Source organism: Chinchilla lanigera, unplaced genomic scaffold, assembly GCF_000276665.1.
Source record: "Chinchilla lanigera isolate Chin_1 unplaced genomic scaffold, ChiLan1.0 scaffold00038, whole genome shotgun sequence".
NCBI lineage: Eukaryota > Metazoa > Chordata > Mammalia > Rodentia > Chinchillidae > Chinchilla > Chinchilla lanigera.
The window spans coordinates 15,553,758-15,575,843 of NW_004955439.1; the positions used below are offsets into that span (position 1 = coordinate 15,553,758).

At 42.1% G+C, this 22,086-nt stretch overlaps 1 protein-coding gene across 1 annotated transcript; it reads left to right on the plus strand.

The window, feature by feature from the left end:
- The first annotated feature begins 1,322 nt into the window (after positions 1-1,322).
- Sft2d1 (SFT2 domain containing 1) lies at positions 1,323-21,941 on the plus strand. Its single transcript, XM_005390657.2, has 8 exons — positions 1,323-1,467; positions 12,196-12,282; positions 12,932-13,014; positions 14,032-14,113; positions 16,666-16,701; positions 18,187-18,245; positions 19,707-19,736; positions 21,451-21,941. Exons 1-8 carry the CDS (start codon positions 1,405-1,407, stop codon positions 21,488-21,490), a joined length of 480 nt encoding a protein of 159 aa, XP_005390714.1. The 5' UTR covers positions 1,323-1,404; the 3' UTR covers positions 21,491-21,941.
- The last annotated feature ends 145 nt before the right edge of the window (positions 21,942-22,086 follow it).

Here is a 22,086-nt window from a genome sequence, read left to right on the forward strand (position 1 = left end):
TCTATTCATCTGTTGATGGACATATGGACTGTTTCGAAGATTTGGCTATTCTAAATTGTGCTGCTATACACATGGGTGTGCATATGTCACTGCAGTATGATGCTTTTGACTCTTTCAGGAAGATACCTAAGAGAGGAACAGCTGGGTCAAATGGAACCTCTAGTGTCTATACTGATATTCATAGTAGTTGTACCAGTCCACACTCCCACCAGCAATGGAGAAGGATTCCTTTTTCCCCACAACCTCACCCTCATTTGTTATTGGTTGAGTTCTTGATGATAGCTATTACTTCTGGAGTGTGATAGAATCTCAGCATTGTTTTAATTTGCATCTCTCAAATGACAACTGATGTTGAGCATTTTTAATATATTTATTTGTGGTTTGTACTTCTTCATCTGAGAACTATCTATTCATTTCAGATGCCCATTCTCGTATTACGTCTTTAAATTTGGGGAGGAGTCTGATTTTTAAATTCTTTATATATTCTACGTGTTAGTCCTTTGCCTGAGGAGTAACTAGTAAACATTTTTTTTCCCCATTCTGTGGGCTCTCTTTGTTCCGTTGGCGGTTTCTTTTGCTGTGCAAGAGCTTTTTTAATTTGATGTGATCCCAGTTGTTCATATTTCCTGTGCGATCCGGGTTTTGTTCATAAAGTCTTTGCCTACACCTATATCTTCCAGAGTTTTACCTATTCAGTCTTCCAGAAGAATAAGTGTTTCTGTTTTAATACTTAAGACCTTTGATTCTCTTCAATCTTAGTTCAATGCATGATGAGCGATATGGACAGAAAGGGATCCAGAGCACAAATTGTATGAACAATTATTTAGCAGTTAATAAACCAACATTTATTCAGCAGTTGCCATTCACTAGGCTCTGTTCTAAGTATTTACAGGTACAGGCAATTGTCATTAACTGGGATTCTATAAAGTCACCACAAAAGCTGAATTTGCATTTCTGGAGACAGCCTGAAATGTTATCTACTCTAAAGGCATTTTCCAGGGCGCCCAGCAGGCCAGGGAAGGAGCGGGGTGGAAGACAGCGTTGCGGGGGTCTCTGGTGACCCCAGAGCGGCAGTCGGAGACACGCTCAGGTTCTGGGCCATATGCGCGGCGACCTCGTCCCGCGGGACTCTCCTGGAGGAGTCTGCAGGACGCCAGGCCTGCAGGGCGTGCGGCCGCGGCCTAAAGAGTTGGACTCAACACCGTACTCCATCTAAGGCCTGCAACGCCCCCGCGCAGTCCAGGGGCCCCGCGCTCACAGCTGGCAGGGAGGAGACGCGCGTGCGCCGACTCCCACGGCGCCCTGCCGGAGCTCCGGAAGCGGCGCGCCCGCACTTCCGGCCGGCGCGTTGGGTAAGGCTTCCGGGCTTCCGGGCGGATCGCGCTGCGGCCCGCCGACGGGGCCATGGAGAAGCTGCGGCGCGTCCTGAGTGGCCAGGACGACGAGGAGCAGGGCCTGACCGCACAGGTAACTGCCCTGCGCTGGCTCCGGGACGGCGCGCCGCCGCAAGGACGGGAGGCGGAGCGGGCGGGGACGGGCGGTCCGCCAACTCGGCCCGCCTTCCGGAGCCCAGGGCGCTCTCAGGTGTCCCCGGGCGCTGCTGCCCCCTCGGGTCGTCTACCCCCTGCTCCGGGGGTGTCGGCTCCTGCGCAGCCCGCTCGGCCCCAGCCCGGGGGCGGCGCTCAGGTGCGTCCGGGGCCGTGCGTGGGGTCCCGCTTTCGGATGGGCAGGCTGGAGGGGAGCCGGCCGGCCGTGGATAAGCGAAGTAGCGCGGAATTAAACGTTTTCTACGGTGCTGAGGCCTAGTAAGAGTTCTTTCTGTTTTAAAAATAGAAAACCACCTTGTTTATTGCATCTGCACATTACCCCTGAGACTAGATGAGTTACTTCCTCCAAGAAGAGGGTTAAAAATAGGAGTGGAGCGGAACTGCATTGTGTTTTCTTATTTGCATGCTAACATATTTTTCTGTGGCTGACCGAAGTGGAACACTTATTACAGGAGGATCTTTTCTATTTGTTCCCTTTCCTTTTCTGATTTACTTCCTTATCGTCGTATTTATTCAGTATGTCTTGAGGGCGGAGCGCTGCGCTAGTCTGAGGGTCAGAATCTGTAAGATAAGTGCGCAGCTGCTCTCAGCGAACTCTGTAAATCGTAATATCAATACCAGAACTCATAGATAAGCGATGGTGAACCTCTGAGACCGAGTGCCCAGACTGAAACCCAAAACCCACTTATTTATCACAAAGTGCCAGCACTGCACTTAAAGCCAAATACTGAAGTTTTAGTTTAGGAAAAACAAACATATACTTGTCTTACATAATAACAGAGCTTTCAATGTTACAAATTTTATTGAAAGGTAAACTTTGCATTTGGCATGCTTTTGTTATCTGATGCTCAGCTGCTGGTGTGACGCTGGGGTGACTTGACTGTGTGCCCGCTGTGGCACGCATGCCATAGGTTCGCCAGCACTGTTATAGATAGTTCCATCAGCATTGGCAGTAAGGCAGTTTATAGTTTACTCAGCTCATTTGAAATTTTTTGAATTGCTCCATTTTTTGTGCTCCACTTTATGCTCTAGATCTTTGCTATACCGTGCAGTAGCCATACCCACATGTGACCCCTTAACTTTAATACGTTTTAAACTTTAGTTCCTTTACTCATACACTGCCACGTTTCACACTTTCAGAGGCATGCACGGCCAGTGGCCACTGGATGGACAGTGACGTATAGAACGTTTCCACTGTGGCTTGGTGTGTTGGGCAGTGCTATTCTAAACTTTGGAGACATGAAGATACTTTTCCTTCTCTTGAGGCAGCTGTAGGATACATAGACAAGTAATGTATCAAAAGACTGGTGTTACCAAAAGCTGTGAGTTGACAGGGAATTGTTCCTTCAACAAATCTTTAGGGTCCCGTATACATATTTGGCGCTGTTCAAGGCGCTGGTGTTATCTAATAGTGCCCAACACAACGCCTCCCTCACTTGGAGGTAACATTTAATTGAGAAAATAGTTTATAAACAAGTAAGTGTATAATGTGTCTATGAACAAGTAAGTGTATAATGTGTCAGGCAGCACTTGGCTGTGGAAAAAGTTAAAGGTGATGGAGGAGCTTGAGATTGTCATGTTATATAAGGTAGTACATAAGGCCTCCCAGCTAGGATGACCTGTGAGTATAGATCTGAAGGGCTTCTGGGGTATCAGGGCAAGTGCTAAAAAAGGGCTACCAAGCACAGGGTGCCGCCAGCGGCAGAGCCCTGAGAACAGGGTGTGTGGTCAGCATGTTGCAGGCCAGTGCAGAGGCCAGGGTGGCTGGAGCAAAGGAAGAGAAGAGTGCCATGTGCAGGAGACAGGCAGGAAGGAGGTGGGATTCCCAGTCCTGTTGTGGATTGTAGGTTTTACCTTTTACTGGGAATGGGTTGAATTGCCGCTAGTTTTTGAGCAGAGTAGTAAATGTGACTGGCAGATTTGAAAGTCTCACTGCACTGTGGAAGGCAAATGTAGGGTGAAGTCAGAAGCCCAGAGAGGCTGGTCAGGAGCCTAGGACCATAGTGCCAGTAAGACACGACTGACTTCATGGACTTGGATCAGTGATAGAAGTAATAGTGGTTTAAAAACAGGCAGATAGATTGTGCAAATGGCTTGAATGTAGAGCCACATGTTAGTTTGATAGACTGGATGTGTGAGCCAGAGGAGCCAAGGCTGCTCCCATGGTGTTTGACCGGAGCAGCTGAAAAGATGGAGGCGCCTTTATCTGGGATATGGGAAGGACAGGTTCCAGGAGAAAAATCACTTCAGTCTCAGGTGTCAGGAAGGCAAATGGATGTGTCTCTGGGAGGAAAGAAGAGGGTGATGAGCTCTCTAAAAGGTTATGTGTAAGCAGAAAAGAGGTAAGACTCAATATTTAACCTCTGCAGGTCTCCAGTATGCACAAGTTACAATGAGCAGGAGTGATAAGGAGGGCTGAAAGGGATAAAGTGAGATCTTTGAACTTGAGGTTACAGACACTGTGGATATTACAAGTGTACTTGTTTTGTTTGTCCATTTGTTTTGGTTGGTTTTCTGAAACAGGATCTCACTGTGTAGTTCAGGCTAACCTTCAACTCACTATGTAGCCCAGGCTGGTCTCAAACTCCTGTTGATCTTCCTGCCTCACATTGCAAGTGCTGGGATTGCAGGTATGTGCCACCACAACTGATAGCATGCTTACCTTTAATAGATACGGGGTTCAGTGGCTGCAGTAATGGGAAGGATTGGGTAGTGGGAGGGGAGATGATAAGGAGCCGATAGTCTAGAGATTGGAAAGGATTATTTACTCCAGTGGTGAAGCCATTAAGGACCAAGATGTGGACAGATAGTAGTAACCCTCGCAGGATGTGAAATTTGACCCAGGAGGGAGTTAGCAACACTGTGAAGAAGGGGAGTAGAGGCTCCCTGTCAATGGGGACTTGAAAGCAGATGTCTCTAGGGAAGATGAAGGGGCAGGGAAGGCAGTGTGGAGGGGAGGACACCTATCCCACCACCTGTCCCAGTGGTGAGGGTATGTGGAGAGAACATAGGCCCTTGAGAGGGTGCGGGCAAAACCAAAGTTCCAGCAAGTCCAACTGAAAGGTAGTAGGGGTGATCAGAGGAAGGTGGAGATATGCAGAGCATCATCAGGTGCTTGGGGTGGGTAGGAGATGGACTTAGATTACACATGCTCAGGCCTGGAGAAGGGTGAGGGGTATCCTGAGTGTTGAGCTTCTCGTACAGCTGGAGCTAAGCAGGCTAGGGGACACAGTGGAAGAGGCCTGGGAAGGAATGGTCCTAGGCTGGCTATGGAGCTGGCCTAGACAGTGAGGGTCATGGAGCCTGGGATGCTCTATCCTGCTGCCTAGAGGGCTTGAGGCCTGGGAACAGGCAAAGTAACCAGAGTCTGTTCTTAGGAAATGTCTGGGAAGAACTTAGGGGATCATCTCTTCATGTTCCTCTGTTGGCTATAACAGTAAACCCAGATTCCTTCTAAGGCCTCTCAGACCTCCACCAACTTAACTTTACCTGCCTCCCAGGGCACACTGGACTCCGCCATCTCTGTTCTTCAGGCTGAGCCTTTTTTTCTGCCCAGAATACTTGGCACTTGCAACCCATTTCCTTTCAAGGGTGGAATCTTCACTTCCATGTCTTTATAGTGAGACTCTTATCTGAGTTATTCTACATCTTTGTTTCCTGCTTGGAACTTGCCCCATTCTGTCACTGCCTCTCATTTGTTTATGGTCTTTCTCATTTGAATGTAAGCATCATAAGGGCTGAGTCTCACCTGTCTTGTTTCCAGTTGCACATCCAGAGCCTTCCAAGTACCTACAGTGAGTATCTGTTTTTAAAAACTGGACCAGACCAGCAGATGCCAAGTGATTTGGATTTGGACAGGTGCTAAAGAGAGGAGCATTCAGATAATCATGTGGCAAGGACCTAATGAGGTCTCTTATTGGGTACCCTCCCACACACAACTTTATTTAAAAGTCTACAAGGTATCTTAGTCTCATTGAGCTTCTGTAATGACACTCCTTAGACTGAGTGACTTACAGGTAACGGGAATTTGTTAAGGTCAAGGTACCGACAGATTCCATATTTGGTGAGAACTGCTTTTTGGTTCATAGAGTGTGGTACCTTCTTACTGTGTCCTCATGTGGTAGGGGTGACAGCTATCTGGAGTGGGGCCTCAGTCTTACACTTGAGAGCTTTGTTCTATGATCTAATCATCTCCCAAAGGCCCTGCCTTCTAATACCATCACCTTGGGGGTTAGGATTTTATTCCATGGATTAGGCACACATTCACATTGTAGCCAAAGTTCGAGCCAAGTCATTTGTTTGTGGGTCTATTTACAGAAGTCACAGTATTTTACCTTAAAGTATTTTACCTTAAAGTTCATTACGTGAAAGATGGCAGTAGGAGGAAAATACCTGCTATTCTACAAATTTAAACTCTTGCTGCCTTTGTCACAAGACTGTAAGTATACTACCTACTGTGACACTGTAAGATACGTATTCTTCATCCTGTTTTCTGGCATACAGCTCCTAAAATCCTTGGACTTTCTGAATCAGTTATGTCTCTTTGTATGCTAATGCATCAGCTCTTGGCTGGCTGCCTGCCTCTGGTGGTTCAGGATGGGGCTGGTCCCCAGAAAGACCTAGGCAGGGTTAGAAGGCTGAGCCCTTTAGTCTTGTCTCCCAGTCTCAGGAGGTTTGGGGGGCTGAAAGTTAAATTGATCCAATGGCTGATGATTTAATTATGCCTATGTAGTGAATCCCCCGTAAAACCCCCAAAGGACAGGGTTTGCAGAGATTTGGAATAATTGAACATTTAGAACTTCCTGGAGAGCCCAAGTCCAGAAAGTCAGTGGAAGCTCTACACTTCAGCCCCAACACCTGCCCCTGTGCATCTCTTCATCTGTGTCTTTTGTAACATCTTTATAATAAGCCCGTAAATGTATTTCCCTGAGTTCTGTGAACAGGTCTTGAGAGGGTTGATAGGGGTTTCCTTGGAAGCACAGGGAAAAAAACCTGAGGCCTCGCCCTCTGGTGTCTGATGCTATTTTCACGTGAATGGCATTAGAACAAACTTGGATCAGAGTATCACTGGTGTGTCCATGGCTGCAGTCCTACCTGCATGGAGTGTAGTTCAGGATAGAGTGTGATTTGGGTCTTCCTCCTTGCCTGCTGTCTTCCCTTCACTGCTCATGTGGTGCTTGGGCAAGTGTTTAACACATTCATGTTGGAGCTATAATTCATACGTCTTGTTGCCAGCAGCTTGAATCTCTGGTACCTCTGGTACGTGTGACTGTCCCATTGGGTGACTTTTTATTGATTTTATTAGTAAAAAGACTGATAAAAGTGATTAGATTCATTCAAGCTGTCTAGTGGGAATCATGAATGTACCACCAGTGGTTCAAGCCGGCAGGAACATGTTAAGAGATCAGGACAGCAGGACAAAGGGAGGCTGGAGAGAAGCCTTACCTTTCCAGGAGGAGGAAGCCAAGGCTACAGAGGGACAGGGAACAAGACAGTCCAGAGTAGTGTTGCAGGAACAAGTTGCAGAGCAGATTGGTCCAGGGAGAGTATTCAAGTGTCCAGTGCTGTCAAAATGAAAAGGAGGCTCACGTCTCAAAAAAACACATGTGACTGAAAGCCAGGAAAGTGTCTTTTATGTCTGCAGCCTTCAGTCAGGTAAGGGAAGAAGCTACCCATCTTCCTGCTCACAAGGTGGGCATGAGGTGGGACAAAAGTACAGTCAACCAATAAGATTATAATTGCTCACGTAAAGTTGATTAAATCGGTATCAAATGAGGAAGTAAGTCAAGTAGCAAGCTGGCATGAATACAGAACAGTGGCTTTTCCTGTAGGGGGTTGGGTTAATGACCCTTTCTAGCTTTCTCAAGTTGATAGGTACCTATTTAGAATATCAGTCCCTGATGTTTATCCTTAGGAAGTATGTAGATGTGTTTGTTTCATCTTTTGAGGTCTGGCCTACAGCAGAGCTGCCTGTCTCCCCTACAGTTGCAAGGCTTCTTGTCTTCTGCACTGGGTCCTTTGAGGGCCTGGCCCTGTCTGACTACCTATATTTCCGTCTAACTTGATCTTAGTTCTGTAACTTTAACAGCTGTGAGAAATAAATAGCGGTTGTTTGTTATGGTGCTTTAGTTAGAATAGCCAGCACATAGGTATTTAATTAGGAGCTAGACATCTTATCTAGTGCTTAGAGAAGCCCATAAGAGCACTCAGTGCGTGTTAGTTAAATGAGTTAGTGAAGGAGTGAATGGAGGAATGAGTGTATGGAGGCTGGATGGTGACAGGTGAGATTTTTGTTAGGGCAGAAGAGGCTTAACATGTATAAAAGTAGATGGTCATGGTCTCAGAAAGATAGTTCTCTAACAGAAAAAAACCTGATAGTGTAAACTCCCTGAAGAAGCTCTGAGCGTTCGGGCCTAGTAAAGGTTGGCAGGTGAATCAGCTCACAGGAGGAGGAGACCCACCTGGGAACCAGAGCAGAGGACACGCATGGATGCTTCTCCAGGTGGGCGTGGTGCTTTGGTTACAGCAGGTGGTGAGGGATTCCCACTGAGATGTGAAATATTGGGGCAAGGGTCCAAGGCTTGATATAGTCACTGGTTAGAAAACAAGTTGACTTAAAAAAAATACCAGATATTAGAAACCAGGCAGAGGTCCCCAGCTTTGCTGAAGTTGGTGACACTTTTTGATGGTCCCGTGCTGTCCCACGACAGTCCACAAGCAGTGCTTAGTTGAGGGACTGCTCAGAGCAGCAGAAGGAAGGTTTGCCACACCATGGGAATTTGTCAGATGGGTGCAGCAGAAAGGAATTTTGGATGTCTTATTGAAGCTATGTACCATGTAATTTGCACTGAGGAAGAAGAAAAAGGCCATGAGTGAGATAAAGGGGCCCAGTAGAGAAGCAGTCAGGTTGCAGCTGTTGAATCAGCTTGCTACTGGGAAGAGATTGGAGTTGTTGAGATTTTGGAGATGGATACATCTCAGGTAGTAAGAGAGCCTTAGGAGTGACCATTGGAGATTGGGGAAGAGGAACAGAAAGGCCAGGCTGTCCTTATAGATGTGGTGGGCCTGTGGGACCTGAGATCAGGAGTCCTAAATGAGGGAGAATGACAGGAAAAGGAGACAGAAGAGGAGGGTGAGGGTGGCAATTGAGCATGTGAACCCCCACCCCTATCTCCACCTCAAGCAAGTTGGGCAGCAGTCTGTGTTGCCAGAATTGTTGTGGCTTGTGCTTATCTGTCTACAGATCTTTTATCTTGTTATACATCATTATAGTGTTATCTGTTATACATCACTGTTACTTTGAAAGGGGAGTGGTAGAAACAAAGCTGTCAGTGTGCTCACTTGATTGGAAGCCTTCCCCTGGAGGCCAGCAGCCCAGGAGCCAGCTTCCCTGGTGACTCCCTCCACAGCAAAGCTCAGCTTGTCCATGGTTGTGCGTAGGATCCCTTCACTTACCTTTGATGAGGCTGCTGCTCAGCTTTTCCTGTTGTTTTCGCTTTGCTTGTGAGTTTCTCATAGGTTCTATCACAGGCAGTAATGTTTCATTATGTTGTGGTGAAGCCCTTGAGAATGGGGAGAGTGAACTTTGCCCCTTTTTTTGTTTCCTGTACCTTTGGTGACAAATCAGTGAAATAGATGGTGACAGGTTTTTTTTTGAGAGGGATAAGTTGACAATTTTAATGTGCATGTATTTTTGTTCTAGGGCATAATTTTAAGAGATCAGCATATTGGTGAGGCTTGTTCCTCATGCTGGTTGAAAAAGAAAGTAGTGCACAGATGCTTATGCAAAGCAGACCTGGAGGTTGTGGGGAAAGGGGATTCCTTGTCTCCTAGCTGGAAAATGTAGAGGTTTTCTTGCATGTTGAAGCATTACACTGTTCTTCCAATCAGCAGTTGGGAATCTTGATTTGTTTTTGTATCTGGGACACAGGTTATTTGCTTGTGGATTAATTATTCCATAGTTACAAATGAGAAATAGGCTTAGTTTTTAATTTTTTTTTGCGGGGGGGGGTGGTGGTTTCTGGTATCGGGAACCAAACTCAGGACCTTGCGCTTGCCAGGCAGGCGCTGTGCCGCTGAACTAAATCCCCAGCTCCTAGGCTTCATTTTTAAAGATTCTCACTCAGAAGATCGGAATAAGGAAAAAAAAGTGACTACTACTGTACAGATAACTGTCCTCTTGTTACTGAGGGGAAAAATAATTTGGCTATTAAAAATGATCTATCCACTGAATTTAGAAACAATGTGACAATTTAAATTATAAAGAAAAATAAAAATGATTGATTTTCCTTTTCTCCATTAGTCTTCATGGGACTGTGGATTCACATTAACCTTTAGAATCATGATTAGTGTACTGTATGCATTTTTGAAATTGACAAGTAGAAATTGTGTATATTTATGGTATACACTGGGATATTTTGATACACATATATATTGTGGAGTGGCAAAATTAAGCTAATATTTCTATATTTCAGTGACTCATTAGATCATTTTACTAAGTAAAGGGCAGTCTTTAGAATTTTTTTTTGCTTTGTTAAAATGTATTTTTTTCTGATCAGAAACAATGAAAGTCAGGTGTTTTTATGGGCAAGTTCATTTATCTAACCAAGTGATCAGTTTTGCTATCAACACATGACATTACTGGAAATAAGAATGTGAAATGAAAGCAGATTTTTTAAAAGTTTAAAATGTGTTAAATTGACAGAATACTTATTTTATTTGCTTTTCATGCTGCACAAGGATTCCAGGGTTCTCTACTGAGGTAAGGAGTGTTTAACCAAAGGTATTGTGAGCTGCTTTATATAAATTTCCTGTCTTTGTTTCGTGATTTTCAAAAGCACATCATAAATATGTAGTCTTTTGGGGGTTTTTTTGTTTTGTTTTTCGTTTTTCTACCAGTACCAGGAATCACTTTTTTTTTCAGTCACTTTCTTGTTGCCAGGACAAAATACCCAACACCAACAACCTAAAGGAGCAGAGGTTTATTTTGGCTCACGGTTTCAGTCCATGGCTAGCTGACCCCAAGGCAGAAACTCATGGTGGAAGGGGCAGGGTAGAGGAATACTGCTCAAGTCATGGCGGCCAAAAAGAAGCAAGTAAAGGGAAGAGTTGGGGAGCCTAGTGACCTGCCTGCCTTTCCCACCAGGGCCTAACTCCTAACAGCACACTCAGCCCCTTAACTCACCAGTGGATGAATCCAGTAAGAAGTACAGTGCCCCCATAATTGATACTTCAGCAGTCCCACCTCAGAGTACAGGAGGGCTTTGGGGGGCATTCTAGATCCAAACCTCTAGTGTATGTGGTAGCATAAATTTAAAAATTTAAATTTTAATAGTGTACTTGGGGATCTAAATGCTTACTCATTACTGTATGCTGGATTATCATTCTGTTCGTTTAGGACATAGTCATTTCTACTTTTTCAGACATAATTTGGTTGGAATTTGCTTGGCTTATAATCATTTATTTGTTTCTTCTTTGAGACAGGGTCTCACTATGTAGTTCTTGAACTCACTGTAGTCCAGACTGACCTTGAACTCATGGCAATCTTCTCACCTCAGCTTCTCGTGTGCTGGGATTACAAGTGTGTGCCACTGCTTCAGCCAAACAATTATTTTAAAAACTTTTTTTCAGGAAGTCCTAGTGCACTTGTGAATTGGCTTTAAATGAATTTTGTCTTTCCTTTAAGTTTATTTTTCTTTTTTTTTGTTTTTTTGTTTGTCTTTTTGAATATTAAACTCAGGGCCATCACACTGAGCTACATCTCCAGCCCTTTATTTTTTAATTTTTATTTTGAGACAGGGTCTCACCAAGTCCCATATTCTCCAGACTTGCACTGGTAATCTTCCTGCCTCAGCTTCTTAGAGTTCTGGGATTGCTGGTGTGAGCCTCCAAACCCAGTTTAGTCTTTTTAGAATGAAAGTTGTTAATTGGATAGTTGTTAATGTGGATAGGATGCTGCAGGCCCTGCCCAGGCTCTCTCCTTAGCTGGTGCAGCTTTCTGCACTGCTGCTCCCCCTGCAGGTTGCAGTCACTCCCATTGCACCCCAACTGCAGCCAGTGATTGCCGAAAGGAGGGTCCCCAGAAGCCTCAGGCAGCTCTTCCGCTGTGCTCAGCTCCCTGCAGGCCCACCACAGCAGGCTGAGCAGTTGAAACCACCCTTTTGCGTAGCACTTTCCTCTTCCCTGGCCAGCTACTCATACTTCCTCAAATACTTTTGCTGACAGAGGTCTGTACATCGCAGGCCCTGAAATTCACAGAATTTTAAGAGGATAAAGATGATTCCTGTGTGTTTCCACCGAACTTTAGCAGTTACCATGTATTGCCTGCCTTGTTTACTTGTTCCCTGTTTTTTCACTCCTCATGTGTCTTCTGTTTCCTATGTTATGCCATTACATCCTGATCAGTATGCACCTATGTCCAGAATAGAAACATCATTTTGTGAAACATCAGTAATACTATTATCAGAGTTAGTGAAATCCCCAGTGTCATTTGATAAAATACCCTGATCTTACAACTCTTACACCACAAGTGTGATGCTACAATGTGCAAAACAAACACTAAGCGAATATGCTGAAACTTTGCCTTATTTAATGTAGAGTCAAATTAGCACATGGTAATTTAATTGTAAATTGTCACTCTCTTCCCAAGGTCCTGGATGCTTCATCCCTTAGTTTCAGCACTAGATTGAAGTGGTTTGTCATATGCTTCGTGGCTGGCGTTTTCTTTTCTATCCTTGTGAGTAGATGCTTAATAGTTTTTATTTTGTATTAAGATAATCCATCTAGTACCAAAAAGTTGTCTACTTCACCTAAATGCTGGTTAGACTGTTTTGATGGAATATATTTAGTCATCTGAAATAAAGGGTTAGAAATCAATTTTAAATTGTAGAAATTATGGAGTTTTTGCAAATTTTACAAAGGTAAAATTGGTGTGTCTTGAGAACTGGAGAGTCAGTAATTTAGATACATTTTTTACTTTTTTTTTTTGTTTTTTTTTTGGTTTTTCTCCGGTACCGGGAACCGAACTCATGACCTTGCGCTTGCCAGGCAGGCGCTTTTGCCACTGAGCTAAATCCCCAGCCCCTTCATTTTTTACTTTTTTAACTAGCCGTGTAAAATGAGTATTTTTAATAGAGTGAGATTTATTGACAAGTACAAAGTGAGTTTTGTTAGGGCACATTTGTGTGTACTGATACAAATAGGCAGAAGATTCAAATTAGTACATAACATTGAAAATTGTTTTTACTATGTAGAAACCATACGAGCACATTTGTATTGAAATATTATTACAAAATGTTTATATTATTATCACTGTAGTACCACATTTATAATTTCAGCCATTAAGATCATGAAGTTGTTTTAATTAACTGTAATGTCTGACTTAGGGAACTGGATTGCTATGGCTTCCTGGTGGCATAAAGCTTTTTGCAGTGTTTTATACCCTTGGAAATCTTGCAGCATTAGCCAGGTATGTGTGTATGTTTGGCTTCTCAAAATGTAATTTTTACTCTCACTATCAAATTTACCTTCCTAATGTGCACTTTGCTAGAATGATGTTTCTATAGTTCTATCCATATTATAAATTCAACCACAGCATTTATGTTCATTCCATAAATTCTTACAGAAGCCTGCTACATGCCAGCTTCCCTAACAGACAGAGCACTAATGAGGAGAGTGAGCAGCATTTTGGGGAGCATGTGCTATGTGCCAGCTTCTCCTCTGAGTGCCTTGTGTCTGATAGAGCAGGTGTATGAGGCAAGGGCTTGTCTCATTCTTGTGGGCCAGCTGGCTCTGGTCATGCAGAGGGTGAGTCATCTGCCCACAGTGGTGGTCCTCATAAGTTAACCGGGGCAGAATTGTAGGCAGGCAGTGGGCTCCATAGCCCAGGCTTTTAGGTACTGCGCCCTGGTCCTTGCTTCTGTGGAGCTCATGTTTAGAGATGGTTGAACAAGCCCGAAAAAGATGTGACAGTATTGGTATCATGCAGAGAATTAAAATTGGTGACATGGCAGACTGAGTAGTGCTGAATTGCTTTTTGAGACTTTTGCTGCATTTTTGGGTATGTAGATTGTCTTAGCCCATCTGTGTAGCTTTTACAGAATACCTCAGACTGAGTCCTTAATAAATTTAAAGCGGGTATTTGCGTCTTACAGTTATGCAGACTGGAAGTTAAAGATCAAGGCTTGGGTTGTCTGGTGAGGGCTTGTCCTCCAGTAGGGAGAGTAGGGAGCAACAAACTTGCTGGAGATGCCTCATTCACAAGACCTGATTTCACTTAGAAGGGAGCAGTGCTGTGGCCTCGTCCCAACTGCATGCTTTCACTTCCACAGCATCTTTGAACCATGGCATGTGTGGAGTATCTTTTAAAGTCAGGTATTAAATAAATAGGTTGGGTTTTTTTGGTTTTTTTTTTTTAAAACAGTTTATTTTGCTATAGCCAGAAAAATTAGAACAGCCATCTCAGTTGGTTTTTGTTTTTAAATAGTACGTGCTTTTTAATGGGACCCGTGAAGCAGCTGAAGAAAATGTTTGAAACAACAAGATTGCTTGCAACAATTGTTATGCTTGTAAGTAAATAATATCAGTTTTTATTATTTTATGAATGATTGCTCATAAGTATGTACATTATACTCCTTTGTTGAATAAAATAATTATATCCTCAAAGCCATATGATTAGAGTTTGGATTATACTGTGTTACCTAAAATTATAGTTTGGTTAAAGCCTGCTTTCTGTTGTATATTATCTAACATTGTAGATGTGTGTATGTATAATGAAAATTAGAGCTTCCAGCCCTATAGATTATTGGATTGTCTATACTGTTTGAAGGTGAGAATAGAAGATGGGTTACTTCTGAGTTCATTTGAATCTTCTCAGGAAGAACTGGCATTATTTGTCATCTGGATTTTGTACCTACCTTACTTATTTGACAACTAAATCTAACAGTGGGGCCTTCCGTAACAGTATTGTACTTATAAGTCACCCTTCATTGCATTGTGGGTCCTGCCCAAGACCAGGAGTTGTTATTCTTAAGTGTTTTCTTTATGTTCAGCCTGAGTGAGGAGGGGAAGATAAATGCTTTACATTTGTGGCTAGAATGTTTCCATCACCATACATTTTGGGTTTTTAGGTGATTTATGGTTTGTGTAGGATGTGCAGAACAACTCCTTGCTCAAATCATGTCTCTGGTTCCCAACTCACTTGATCAGCACCTCTTAGAGATTTCTATCGATGTAGAACTTTCGTAATATTTAAAGTTCCCCGTGGGGCCCCCCCACTATTGGGGATTGAACCCAGCGCCCTCACGCTGAGCTATGTCATCATCCCCATCCCACTCTTTCTGAGACAGAGTCTCACTAAAGTTGCCCATACTGGGCTCAAACTTAGCACCTAGAGTATTGGGGTTATACAGGTACATCACCACACCCAGCTGTGTTTAAAGGATTTAAGTCAGTGTTAACGAGTTTTTATTATGAATTGTTAACATTAGCTTTTCAAACACAGTGAACCTATATTAATTTGCAAAGAAATGTTTACAATCTGCCTAGCAGTCTTACTCCATTTTCTTACCAGAAAAAAAAAAAGTTTTGGCTTAATTTTATTTGTATGTCTTTAGTTTCATGTTTTATTATCACTTTTATAACTCTTCCAATTGTTTTGAATCTCCTGTATTGTATATAGTATATCAACATATTTATTAACATTTAATTTAACCTAAATAACTAGGAAATTAGATTACACTGGTAAACTACAAAAAGTTTTTATTCCACTAAAATGTTACTTAGATTTGTTTTATTTAAAATACCTTAACCTTTTAGTAATATACCTGACACATAGTTGAAAGGATGTCAGAACGTTTTGGAAGTATAAAATGCTTTCTCAGAGGAACCATCATAATTTAATTGGATCCACTGTGGGCATCAACTAAGTCAGTGTCTCCAGGTGAATGCTCTGCTTGGTGTCATTTGCTGCTCCCACAGACTGTGCCTTATAATGACAGTGAGGAGGACATCATCCTTGTGCCAGCCCAGCACAGGTACACTGCACAAAGTCATCTTCTGATTTTTCATTACAGCAGCCCTCCAGGCAGGGCTGCCAAGGGGCAGAGACTCCTGTTAGAAGAAAACTGAGGTCTAGACAGGTTCACTGCCATAACCAGGATGCTGAGATCACAGTGTCAAAATTGGGGTCCTATTAGGCCTAACACAGACTCCTGCTTCTGTTCACCCCTGTGACACAGGGTGGGGCACTAGAGCTGCTCTCACAGGGGCAGGAAGTAATGCGTAATGCAGTCTTTCTGTGTGAAAAATCACGGAATTGTTAAGCTGAACACAATTAAATTCATGTATTGGCATTTCTACTGATGATCACTGTTGCTAGACATTAATAGGAGCAACCGTTGAATAGCTTTTTGTCTCTAAACATTTGTCAAATGTTCTTCTAGTTTACTTAACAGGTTATTTATTACGTGTTTCAGTCTGCCAAGTGTCTTAGTTGTTTTTCTTGTTGTTGAGACAGAATACCCAATGCCCAAAGTTAAAGGAGGAAAGGTTTATTTGGCTTGCAATTTGTAGAGGTTTCAGATCATACTTGGCTAGCTTCAAGGCATTGCAGAGGGGCATTGCAGAGGAGAAACAGTTCATGGCAGGCAGAAGGCAGCAAGGTAGCAAGCAGGGAGAGACAAATTGATGGATTCCTTCTGTTCCTTTATATTCCGTCCAGGCTACACACCCTTATAGTGGGCAGCACTCATACTCAGGGTGTGGCACCCTTAATGCTACCCAGAACTGTGCCAAACCAATCAATAGACTAATTTAATAATCACACACCTTTAATTCCAGCATCACACACCCTAGATCCTGCCACCTCTGAAAAGCCCTGCCTATGACAGCATTAGGCTTTGGGGGGAACATCTGGATATAATCTATAGCACCAAGAATAGTACAGCCATAGACTTTAAAGTAAAATGATAGTTATGGAATATGTAAGGTACGTGAGAGTCCACTGTCATTATATTTACTGGGTATTAAGTTATCTATGCTGATGAATGCAAACTAGTTTGTACATTTGTATCTGGCTTTTGAGGGCTCTCAGTAACTGTTTACCTCTCCTTCCCTACAGCTATGCTTGGTGTTCACCCTGTGTGCTGCTTTTTGGGTAAGTTACATCAGCCTTGATGGCTTTCTGCTGCTGTGTGTCCTCACCACCTGCAGTGCCATCATACCATCATCTCAAAGTAGCTCCAAGTCTGGTTTTTAAAACCCTCCAAAGATCAGGCGTTCCTAAAATGTGATTTGTAAGTCCAGTTGGCTAGGTGTACAGTAGAGTGTGCTGTCTTCAGTGTAGACAGAGGTAATTGAATGTGAAATCCTCACAAGTGCACATTGCAGAGGCTGGGCTAGTGTCTCTGATGCCATCTGGATGGGAAAAGGCTCGCACAGGTCTGGGTCCTCTGTCTGCTCTGACTGCTGTGGGCTGTGCTATGACCTTGTGGCTCAGGAGGATGGAGGAGGCAGGAGTGGTGACAGGATAGTCAAACCAACAGGGAAGAGGACAGGAAAATAAAAGAGAGTAACTAAAAAGAGACCAAAGTACCTAAGTCAGCCTTTTACCACCTAAGGATAAGTGAACAGCTCTTCATTAGCCTCTGAGAAAGTTACATTATTGTAATCCACATACTGCAGCTCGAGACATAGTTTTATTTATTTATTGTTCCATGCCTGCTTCCTAAAGGGCTTGGCGGTAATTCTTGAGTACCAGGAAAATGACACATTTTTTTAAAGAAGGGCAATGTATTTTTCAAATATTCTATTAGAAATTTCTGATTTTCTTTTTTATTTTGATGACATAAAGACCAACAAATTACATGTGATTCACTTGGTTCTCATTTTCTAAGGATAAAGAATATTCTTTGAAAACTTTTGTAGATCCCCAGGAAACATTGATTTCCTTTTTGGGATGTTCTAGCATCTTATTTATAAGCAGACTAAAAATAAAGAATCAATTCAATAAAAATGGCCATAGAGATGGGGCTGTAGCTCAGTGGTAGTATGCTTACTCAGCCTGTACTAGGTCCTGGATTTGATCCCCAGCCCTGAAACCAAATTAATCAACCAAAAAAATGATAAACAAGGATTCCCAAAATAGGGGCTGGGGATTTAGCTCAGCGGCAAAGCGCCTGCCTGGCAAGTGCAAGGTCCTGAGTTCGATTCATGGTACCGGAAGAAAAACACAAAAAAAAGGATTCCCAGAATAGATTATTTTTTGAGAAATAATCAGCGAGGAAACTGCTTATGTTCCAGAAGATCACAATAATAAACAGTTTCATTTCAGAAAATAATAAGAAAAGAAACAAGGAGGCGTGAGTAAGTAAACTCCACATGAGACACGGTCTGAGTAAGAGGGATTGTAATTATCAATCCTAAAAAGGTTAGCATCAATTATTTTTAAAGCTCTAACCTTTAAAAATTTATTACTTTTATACACAATTATTTCAGTGACATTTTCTAGATGAAGAGTTGTTGAAATGAAATGTACTTTATGAGTATTTAAGTTTTTTAAATGTATCAGATTAAAATTGAACTTAATTGTAAAAAGTAGTTTTAAAAATCCTGAACTCATTTCTGTTTTTGCTCTTGTTAGTGGAAGAAGAAGGTACTGGCCTTATTATTCTGCATATTGCAGTTCTTGTCAATGACCTGGTAAGTCTTTTCCTATACTCGTTAAAAAGTTAAAATGGCCTGGCATGTGAAGCATTTTGTTTGGAATTTGTAAAAGTCTGAAAATAGGGGTTAGAAACGTGTGCTTTGGAGCCAGACTTTGTGAGGCTAGGTAAAGTGAGGTGAGATCAGGGCTAAGTCCCGTTGTTGGTGACAGTGTGCCTTACAGAGGTTTCAGATCATAGTTGGCTAGCTTCAAGGCATTGCAGACGGGCCTTGACGGGGAGCTGTGGAGGTGTGGGGTGCATCAGTGGTGGAGCGGGAAGCTCTGCTCCCACAGAAATACAGCGAAAGAAAAATGGTAAGAATGTAGGCAGTGCCCCATGATCTTATAAAAAAGGCCAAATTACAGAATGAGTCTGAGTGAAGATCAGTTTGCCAGGCATTCTGCGCTGTGTTCCTGAGTAATTACAAGCAGGAGCTCCTCCCAGTCTTGGTTGTATGCCCCCATGATAATCTAGAGATACTTTCTGCATGGGCCGTGGCTTGACACTTGTTTAGTGCTGTTCTCCAGCTGTTCTTCTACGGGCAGTTTTCTTTCCCACTTTCTGAGCATCTGAGCGCACATCTCCCTGGTCAGACTGTCCTGTTCCTTGCAGTCCTTTGCGTGCCCCACCCCCACCTGGTCCATCTGTGTCAAGGCTGTGAATTTTGGTCTGAATGAATATGCCTCTGCTAGCTCCTTGCCTCTTGCATGTTAGATGATGAGTGTTTGCCTTTATTTTCTAGGTGTGTCTTGCTTAACTCCTAACACCAGTAACCTCTTCCTAGTTTTACCATTTTTAAATCTCTTTTTCAATGTTACCCAGCCTGGAATTAGTTGTTCTTTTGGCCTTGTTCTCTTCATTGATAGATAAAACATCAACAAATGTTTATAGCAGTCTACATATTTCAGTTACCATGTAATGCTGATGCTTTCTCCCTGCAATGTGGAGAAATTGAATCTGTTGATTATTTTCTCTTCTTTTGACTTATATTGCCTAATCTGTACTCAATAATTGATTTATTCCTAAAGAATATAATACTTCTGTTATTTTATAGTTCTATTTAAAAAAACAAAAGAGTAACTCTTTAGCATGTATCAGATCACCTGGAATGCTTGGTAATGGTGGTCCAGGGCTGTTGCTTAGTGGGAGAGCACTTACCTAGCTTGCCTAAGGCCCAGGGTTCAATCCCCAGCACTGAAAAACAAAATAAAACAAGCAACTGAAAAAGGAAAAAATACACAAAGCCAAAAAACAAACAAAACAGTCTTGTGATTGAAGATGTCTGGGTGGGGCCTAATGCTTCAAGTATTACACAAGTTCACAAGTGACTCTTTTTTCTTTGTTCTGGGATCCCACTGAGAGCCGCCTTGGGGCTGCTGTAGTGTTAGACATAGCCTCTTGGCTAAAGGAAGCTGTGTGTAGAGCAAATGTTAACATTCTTGACTCTTTCTTGCAGGTACAGTCTGTCATACATCCCATATGCAAGGTGAGCTTGTCTGAATTTCATTATTTCCAGTTCTTTAATAATCTTTAGAAAATTATATGAATTTAAATAACTTTTAATTTAGAATTTTGTTTAAGAGCCCCTTCCCTTGGTTGACTTTGACTTTTTTGCTTAAAGGAAGGAAGGATTTTTTTAAAATGAGTTGAAAAAAAGTTTGCCATATGTAGTGTACACATGGATGCATCTTGAATACGTGGAGTAGGTAGGTTGGGAAATTATTCCTACCTTACCACTTAAACATTTGTAGGGGCTGGGGATTTAGCTCAGCAACACAGCACCTGCCTGGCAAGCACAAGGTCATGAGTCCAATTCCCCGTACCAGAAAACAAAACAAACAAACAAACAAAAAAACAAAAACATTTGTAGTTAGGAGATTTTGACAAGAGATTCCACATTCCTCTGTGGCTAGATGTTCACTAAGTAGGATATAGAAACTCCAGTAAAACAAGTTTTTTACTTTTGGAAAATAACAAAATGAGATATGATACATGAATGTATCATAGAAGCAGAAACAGGCATATACTATAATCAATAGGTAACTGCCATTTTTCTTAAACTTTTATAACGATAGTTTAATTTAGTTGGGAAGGAAGACCAAAATTAACTCAGATTTAGACCACTTGGAAAAAGATTCTGAAGAGGTGTAACTTTGCTTCTTTGTGAAATTAGAAGATGTGGTTTTTTTTTTTTTTTTCTTTTTGGTAGAAAAAAGCAAAGTTACATACCTAACATAAACAACAAAAGAAATTAGTGTCAAAGAGCTTATTCTTTCTGATGAACATTTACTATAAGGAGAAAAAAATGAACCAGAGTCAAGTATAGGTGAAGAAGCTCAAAGCGGAGGTCTCAGGGTCACATAGCCACCTCTGGAGCTCACTTGCAGGCCTCCAGATACTTTCAGCACTCAGCATGGAGGGAAGGTTAGCGAGACACGGGGTCTGTGCTGTCCAGTCCAGGCTGTACATAGGTGGCACAGGTCTGGAAAGTGCCCACCCCTTCCCTAGGAATTTAGGGTCCTGCACAAGAGAACAAACTGTAGAGTCAGTCTCACATTTTTTGGTGGATATTTTTAACAGTCTTAAGTAAAAGGTTTTTTTAAATGAGTAAATGTATTATGTAATAATTCAAACATACAGTTATGGAAGAAAATGTGAAAGATGAATGAGGTTTATCACATTAATGTGTTGTAGTTCTTAGGATGCAGTGATAAACCATTGTGCTTTTAAAATCCACTTCTGGCTGGGTGTGGTGGCACACACCTATAATACCAGCACTGGCAAGGCTCAGGCAGAGGGTTACCAGGAGTTAAAGGCTGGCCTGAGTTACAAAAGCGAGACCCTGTGTCAAGAAACCAAAAACAACACAAGACATAAAATTCAGTTCATTCATTCTTTTTTAAAGTTTCTTTTGTTAGGCTATTTTTGGTGTTTAAAATCTTTTTCTTGTATTAAGATCAGCATGTGCGCTGATGAAGATTTCCTAAGGTAAACGCCATTTTGGAAAATGAGCAAAATAATCCAGTCTCAGCTCTTATTTTAGGTGATATTCAGCAAAGTTCTAGTTAATTAAAAAGCATGGAGAAGAGTCCAGTGAATTCCACTGTGAAGAGGCTGTATTGCAGTTGGCAGGAACTTGTTTTACAGATTTGCCCTTGAGAAATATCGTTACATTCTGTTTTTTCCCTCCTTTTCACCAGGGATGCAGTACTTAAATGCTGCTCTTCTATCCTAAATTAAAAATCAGAGATGTCTCCTGGGAAAGGACGTTGGAATGTGAAGTAGTCTGTTGTGCAGTGGGCCATTCCTGGTGCAGTGATCACTCCAGCCACATCACAGGCCCGTTGTGTGTCCTGGTAAAACCACTCTTAGTTAAACTGCCCCATGCTCGTGGCTTTAAATGCACTGTGTGTCATTAACATGATCTTCCAAAGATGAGGTGGTTTTAATCATTGTCAATTGTAAATACCCTTTAGCCAGTTTTTTTAATCTTTTTCAAAGGAGCTTTTGAAATGTGAATATTTAAGGGATAAATCTGTGCTGTGAGATATATACAGCTTATTTGGCTTTTAAAAATATCTACATTTTTTAACTTTAAAAATGTGAAGCTTTTTACTTTATGCTTAAAATTCCTTATAAAAATAATATATCTTTATAATTTTGAAATAAACCCATTCTTGGAAAAATAACATTTACTGGATCAAACTCATAATATTTTAAGTGATTTAACTGAATTTTTTTCATGCCATCTTCGTGTCAACAAAGAATATACAGGCTCTGTCCTAAGTAATCCTACTGAGAACAGGTGTGTGAAAGGTATTAGCGCTGAAAACAGC